The sequence below is a fragment of the Solanum dulcamara genome, chromosome 1 (assembly GCF_947179165.1).
Source record: "Solanum dulcamara chromosome 1, daSolDulc1.2, whole genome shotgun sequence".
In the NCBI taxonomy this organism is placed as follows: domain Eukaryota; kingdom Viridiplantae; phylum Streptophyta; class Magnoliopsida; order Solanales; family Solanaceae; genus Solanum; species Solanum dulcamara.
This window is the reverse complement of record NC_077237.1, coordinates 16,448,424-16,456,478: the sequence shown is the minus strand read 5'-3', so window position 1 is coordinate 16,456,478 and position 8,055 is coordinate 16,448,424. Positions and strand designations below refer to the sequence as shown.

The window sequence follows — 8,055 nt, the reverse complement described above, 5'->3', positions numbered from 1 at the left end:
CTTTGTTATGTAACAATGACTTTAGTATTTTATCAATACACTATTTTCTTGATTTTAGTACCACTTTCGGCATAGTATCACTCCCTCTTTATTGCGACACCTTATCTCTTTTCGGCATATATAAATTAGTATTTCCTTCTCTATTCTCAATTTTAGATTTGATTGTGATAAAAATAGACTATTAATATTACGTTTTTTCCTCTTTAGAAGAAATTCGAACAATTATGTTTTAAACAAAGTGATCAATATAGAAATTTATGTTAAACTTTTATTCTTGCTACTATTTCTATTTTATGAACATCGTGTATATATGATCATATGATCATTTTCTTATTGATTGAATTAAAAATCAAACTGTTAATAATCAAAAATCAATAATAAATTCCTTATTAATTTGGCTATTGATTTAGCGTGTTCACATATTAAAAATCTATAAATTAAAATACTAATGCATAAAATCGAACCAAACCTAATGACCAGTACACACCCCTAAAATGTGGAGTTTTTAAATGTGGGAGTTGGGACACATCCAGAGGAACTATCCAGAACGCCAAATAGGTAATGCACATATTGATGTAAAATGAAAATACAAGATTATGAGATTTAAGAGATGGCTAAGCAATCGAGGGAAGATAAAGAAAAGAGAGAATAATTTTATAATGGAAGTAAATTTGGGACCAACACATATAGGTTTGCAATATTCTAATTTGAATAAATAAATATAAAATTAAATTCAAAAGTGGTAAATTGAACTCATACATGCATATTTTCACTACAACAACAACAACAACAACAACAACCCAGTGAAATCCCACATCGTGGGGTCTGGGGAGGGTAGAGTGTACGCAGACCTGACTCCTACCAGTGTAGGACGGCTGTTTCCGAAAGACCCTCGGCTCAATAAAAACATAGAAACATAGAACAAGGTCAGACAAGAATATTAGAGTAAATAAGTAGATAACGAAAACCGTCCAAACAATAGTATAATCAAAGCACAAAAAACAGTACATATTATTATTGGATAATAACATAAATACCATAAATAACATACAGCAGAGTACCAGAAATCATAGTGCGTTAATACGCCTACGAATAAGGGAGAATAAAACCAATATGTCCTAGCCCTCTACCCTAATGTGTGTAGAGTACCAGAAATCATACATGCATATTTTCACTAGCTAAGAAATATTGAAGAAAAATTCAATATAGAAATACATGGATTAAACCCTCAAAACTCTTCAAGAGTGTTCATCCATCAATATTTGTCTCAGCAAATATTTTTTGTTCTATTTTATTTACTATGATTAACTAACATTACAAGAAAAATAGCTTTTAGCGAAAGTTAATAATTAACTATTAGTTTCACCTGTTCTTATAAACTTCGCCACTAAAGGTCAATAAATATTCTCAATCATATGTTCATTATATTTTAAATAAAAGGACACTAAAATATAATTTTAAGCATCTTTAGTATTAATTTTTGATTTTCATACTCTCTTGAAATACTTTAAACTCTTAAAATCAAGTAAAAATTGTTCCATACAATAATACTTTTGTGGACTTACGTCACATATTACCCCAGTCTAAACTACTCAAGTAGTTGTGTAAGTTGTGAATAACATTTTAAAGGATCTATACCATGAGGAAATGGATCTCTGAACCCATTAATTATTCACACTTGGAATGTGTCACAAAGAGTGTCTATTTGACAATCTTATCATATCTCTTTTCCTTACAACTAAAAGACTTATAAAACTCTTTAATTGACCAAATGACATTATAAAAAGGAAAAAGCACAGAGATGCAAAGGATCGGAATTTAAAATGAATATGTGTCATATGTTAAATTACAATGCTATATTTTAACAGCAATTTGGAGATTTAAATCAACCCACTAAGCTCCTAGTTGACACATCAAGATGCATTTAACCTCAATACTTATCCCCAAGAGTTGTTTCATACATTTTTTTTTAACCTTTAAGGATATTGAAGAGTTTTGTTTTATGAAGTATTTTACAAAGGCAATCTTTTATGTGATCCTCAAAGGATTATCTAAGCTCCATCAAATCCTTTCATAGATTTGCACTAATTCTCATTGGGTGGGTTTTTTATTTTTAACTTGTATTTTATAAAAGTGTAATCCTAGTTAGCTAGCTAGTTGCACTTTAATTTCTTCATAAAGTTACATGTACCACTTTTCTTCCACTGTCCAATGTAAAATAAACATTTTCCAAACTATAAATACTTCCCCACTAACTAAATGCTTTCCATCACCAAAACAAACTAAACTATCTCTCAAGAAAATAAAACAACCCCATCAAACAAAAATTCTATTTCTGTTCTCATGGAGATTAATACTCAAGATTTTTCATCTATTAGTTGTGAAATACAAATCATAAGAGGAAGAAACATAGAACAAATAAGTTCATTAGGAAAAAGCAACTTGTTTGTTAGATGCTATCTTCCAACAGGAAACAACAACCAAAGAGTTAAACTAAACAGTCAAGAAATCTCATCAAAATCAGACTTGTTTTGGGATGAATCTTTCTCATTGGAATGCATGGGAAATCAAGACTCCATTAACATGATGAAGCAAGGAACAGTCATTTTCGAGCTCCGGTCAAGAAAATATCTACCAATTTTTGGGAAAAATATTGGTGGCTCACAACTCTTGGGGACAGTTGAAATTCCATGGAAAAGAGTATTTGAGTCAACAGAAATGGAGATAGAGGAGTGGGAAATATTCATGGCTACTTCAAAGAATGTTAATGAAGATGTGAAGCCTCCAGCAGTGAAGATAGCAATGAAGGTTAAAGTAAATGAGACAACAAAAGTTAATAAGTTGAGAAGATCATGGGATGAGTCATGTGCTTGCAAGGGTTATTGTGGATGTAATAGTAATAGTATTTTTAGTGCTGATGATTATGAAATATTTGCACTTGGAGCTGCTTTAGATGCCCTTTAGTTTAAGGTCAAAAATGGGCAAAGCACTAAGGTGCTCTCATGGATTAAATTAGTTATTTGAGTGACCTAGACTAATTCTTGAATTAATTAGTTACATTCTTGTATGTTTTGTAGTTTTGAGAAATTAAATTTCATGGTCTTGATAGAATACGAAGATTTTTATCTTTTCAGACAAATTGTTTTCATGAGTTTACTTCATTTCCCTCAAATTGAATCTTGACTTCTCTTTTTCAATTTCAGCAACACAATTAAATGATAAGCAACCACTCACAAGAAAAGAGGTTTGAATCTTCTATCATTCAGATTTAACCCATTAAGTGTATTTGGCTTTTAGGTCTGAATTTGAATATTCAGATTCAACCTATTAAGTTCATTTGCTTCTTTTTTACAAAAAAATTTCTTAATGAATCTGAAAAGATCTGAACGAATCAAATCTGTAGGAGAGTCTTAACAACATTCATCTATAAAAAATAATGCAACGTCTCGCCTCTCTCTCTTTGCACAACTTTGCTCTCACTGCTACAAACTTTCCTCAATCAAATACCAATTTTTTCCTCTTGAATTGGTAAGTTTTCATAATCTTTACAAGTATTTTTTTTTAATATTAACAATTTTTATAGAGTGTATTAATGTTTGTCAAGAACTCTTTTTGCAATAAGTGTATTGATGTTTATCAAGGTTTCTGAGTGAAAAAATACGATCTATGATTAAAAACAATAATTATGTATACATATTTGAGGTTCTAATTAAAATTTGGTCTTAGGCCATTAATTTTATTGAGACTTTTTATTATCAAATTAACTTGCGAGGTTACACTAGATATATTATCGTTCTTGAATTGTGTACATACTTGAGGTGTTTTATTAAAATTTTATTTTAGGCCATAAATTTTATTGAGACTTTGTATGATCAAACCTTCACTGAGATTACACTAGATTTATTATTATTGTTGAACTATGTATATACTTGACCTTTTATTAGAATTTTGTTTTAGACCACTAATTTTATTGACTCTTTGATCTTCAACTCTCAAACTCGCTGATATGATCAAACCACTTATAAAATTACACTAAATATATTATTATTATTATTATTATTATTATTATTATTATTAATAATAATAATAATATCTCTTTTAGACCACTAATTTAAATGTACATTTAAATATTAAAATAGGAATATCATTTTTTAGTTAAACTGACATTTTATATTGATAAAAGTCAGGAGAATACAAAATAGAAGAGTTAAAATTTCCTGCACCTACTAAAAATTGAACAAGTTTCATTCTTAAAAACTAGTAGGACTTCACTTAAGTTTAAAGAATTCTATAAGCCGAGACCTATCCCTCCTATTCAACACACTACAGGAACCGTGTCAATATGAATCCAATATATGTTACTTTTTCTATCTTAATTTATGTGTCATAGTTAAAATTTAAAGAATTATTCATATAATATGATTTTTGAATATTTTAATTTATTAATTATTGTGATTTATAGTATTTTTTACATAATTTTTAAATAATATATATTACTCTCTGTGTCCCAAGTGGCACATATAGAATTTTAAGAATCAATTATATTTTTATATATTATTCAAATATTTTAAGTTGTTAATTATTATGATTTATACTATTTTCTTAGTCATTTTAAAAATATATTTGTTACTTTTTTTTCCAATTTATGTGACACCAATAGAAATTTGAGAATTAATTAATTTTTTATATCTTTTAAAATTTAATATTTTAAATTGTTAATTATCGTGACTTAAAAAATATTTAATATAATTTTCAAATATCTAAAATACTAAAAAAAATTAAAATAAGAAAATTATAAATATTACATAAATACTCTCGACTACAATCAGGTACGTCGACCGAGAATTACCTGCTTCTAACCTTCTCTATGCAGTAGTAAAGTAATACAAACTCAAGGAACATCAAAATTTAATATATATATATATATATATATATATATATATATATATATATATGCTCCTATCTATATAAAGAGTTTTTGATGACATTATTTCTAAATGAAGGAATTTGCATTCTATCCATATTCGTCTACCCTTTAGTCTCTTGGGAGGCTGTTGGAAGTTATTGAGCCATTTAAGTTTATTGCAGTTCAAAGCCCAATTAGAAAGAGAGTCTACCACTTTGTTCTCCTGTCTAAAATAGTGTCAAAGAAATGCCCGTGTGGTGACCATTTTCTGGCATAACTTTATTGCACGATTTAGAATATAAAATAAGAGTTACATTTTTAAATATCATGTAGCCTTCTAATTATAGATGTGGTGTGATTTATATTTATAATTATTATTTTATTAGACACGACTTTATAAATTTCTTAAGATATTTGAATATAATATTATGATATTAAATTTGTTACGTTCCGAGTTTAGATTCTAAGCGAGATCGACACTCGATGCCTTAATGTAATGACCTTGAGGATCATTTTCGAATTTTTTGTGAAATTACCATTTTACCCCTATCTTTAGTGCCCCCGAGGGTTATTTGATCAGTTTGTGTAGTTGGAGTTGTTTGAGTCTTATTAGATTGTGAATTGTGCATGTCTGAGTTTTAAGGCTTAATTGGTTCTAAAAAGTGAAATTTTATACCATTTGGAGTTTCGAGTCTCGAAATGGAATTCCGTCGATTCCAGTAGTTTCAAAACCTGAAAATTGGTCTAGGAGAGTCTTCAGAATCAGATTTGGGGTTGATATGTGAATTTGAGGTCGTAAGTTGAAAAGTATGGTTTTAAATGAGTTGTTTGACCTTGGTCAACATTTTGAGTTTGATCTAGTTGCGTCCGGAATGTCGAGTTTGATCTAGTTGAACATTGACTTAGAGCCCCGGGACCTTAATCGTCGTTTTGAGTTTTCAGGCCAAAAATTGAGTTTTAGGCCAATAAGGGGTCTAAGAGGGTATTTTGATCAAAATGACTTCTTTTCGAAAATCTGATGATTCCATTAAGTTCAGAATGTCAAATTTAGTGTAGTTGCATATACGACTTATTTTTATCGGACCCCCAATAATTTTCGAGGGTCCAACCGAGAGCATTTTTAGACTTAGCATTCTTCTTTGATCTGATTTCTGGTGCAAGTGATTTTGTTCTTCGCGACCACAAAGTGTTCCTCACGTTCTCAACCTGCCCAAAACTCATTCTATGCTATCGTGAAGATTATCCACACGATCGTGAAGGCCTACTTCTCTTTGGATCGCGATCGCAGGAGGTGGGGACGCGATCACAAAGTCTTTTCCCAGTGCTTCGCGATTGTAAGAGTAAGTGGCTCGCGATCACGATGCATAATTTGTGCGTGAACAATGTTAAGTCGTGAAAAAAAGTCCCATTTCCAAAAACCACCATTGTTGTCGATTTGGAGCTTGAAGAAGGCGATTTTGGGTAGATTTCTTGAGGAATATCTTATGGGTAAGTCTCTTTTTCATTTCCACATAATTTGTCTATGAATTTCCTTTACTAAATCCTTGAAAAAATCTAATTTTAAGTGAGAATTGTTGGGGGTTCTTGTTCTTAAATTTCAATTCGATTTTTATTGATTTCTACCTTGTTTCTTGGCCTATTTTTATGGAGTTTTCACCCACAAACTCCCCTCAATGATTAGAACGTGGTTTCGAAAGAAAATTTTAGATTCGACCCTTTTCGAAATTAACCATATTTGGACTATTTTACTCTCGGTTTCAAAACCTATTAATATGGGTGTCATTGGACTCTTTATGACACGTATGTTTCATTCTTGATAGTGGGTTGTCATTTTGGGCATTGAATTAAAGGGTTGTTCTTCCGATAAAGCATTCGAGTGCGGTTTTGGCAATTGAGGTAGGTTTGGCTATCCATCTTGGGGGTGAGTTGGGGTGATTAGTCAAATTCTAAGTTGTATACTTTGGGATGTTTTCGTAATGTAGTTTGTGAGTGTTAGTTTGCTTTGAGATGCCCGTGTGGGGTTTATTTATATTGTGATGCCCGTGTGGGGGTTTATATGTGTTATGCAGCCTGTGTGGGGTCCGTATTTGATATTTTATCGGTGTTGAGACTTTATAATCCATGACTTAACTGAGTTAGAGATGTTAAACAATTATTTGACTTAAAATGCGCGCATGAGGGGTTGAGTTAGGGGTTTTGAGCATACATGAGTATTGAAAAGTTGTAGAAAACGGGTGAACACTTAATTTCCTTCCCATTACTATCTATTGAGGGTGAATATCATGTTTAGGTTAAGTTTTAAGAACTTTGAACCTTATATTATATGTTGAGTTGTATATTATCTTCATGCCTTATATGATGTGAATGCATTATTCCTCATTCATACTACCATTGATCATTGGAAAGTTGAGAACTGTGGAAAATTATTTTTGAGAAAAAATGTGACACCTTTCGTATATCCTTGACCACGAGTAGGTGACAAGCGAAAGAGATATTAGTATCATTAGTTCTTCTCCATGAGTTGGGTGGTAAGGTAGTTGATACATTGAGATTGTGATGAGGTATATGGTCTGCGAGACCCCCATGGGTCCTGTTTGGTAGCACAACTCGGCAGGTGTATACGACAGGTTGTGCGACAACCTTGATCCCACCGTATCATCATATCATTGCATTGCATTGATACTTATGATACTTGACCTATCTCTTTAAATGTGATATTGAGTTGTATTTGTGTGTTTACTTTAATCACCTCGTTCTATTTAAATTTGCGGCAGCGTAGCTGGAGTAGGACTTTTGTTCGTGTATATGGAAGCGTTCCTTAGTAAATTTCATAGTTTTGATTGATTCCTTATACTCAGTCGGTTAAACCTACTGAGTACATGTGAATTGTACTCACCCCTATTTCTGTGTCCCTTTTTGATAGAGATCCTAATCAGGATATTTCACGCGGCAACTGATCTCCCTCTCTTGCGAATATATTACTATTCAGATTAGTGGTGAGGTCTTGGGATTTGGATCGCCATTAGTTCTAGATTTTATTTTCAGTCTTTACTATTATTCGAAGACTTATGATATATATCTTATTCAATCATTGTGTTAGATGCTCTTTATACTCATGATACCAAGTTTTGAGATAATTTTATTATTGT

At 31.1% G+C, this 8,055-nt stretch overlaps 1 protein-coding gene across 1 annotated transcript; it reads left to right on the top strand.

The window, feature by feature from the left end:
• The first annotated feature begins 2,277 nt into the window (after positions 1 to 2,277).
• On the top strand, positions 2,278 to 3,123 carry LOC129887442 (uncharacterized). The gene has a single exon (XM_055962548.1). The coding sequence runs from the start codon at positions 2,344 to 2,346 to the stop codon at positions 2,962 to 2,964; it is 621 nt and encodes a 206-aa protein (XP_055818523.1). The 5' UTR covers positions 2,278 to 2,343; the 3' UTR covers positions 2,965 to 3,123.
• The last annotated feature ends 4,932 nt before the right edge of the window (positions 3,124 to 8,055 follow it).

What these genes read in the sequence shown, in the direction of transcription:
- LOC129887442 (XM_055962548.1), top strand. Translation starts at nt 2,344, where the DNA reads ATGGAGATTAATACTCAAGATTTTTCATCTATTAGTTGTGAAATACAA.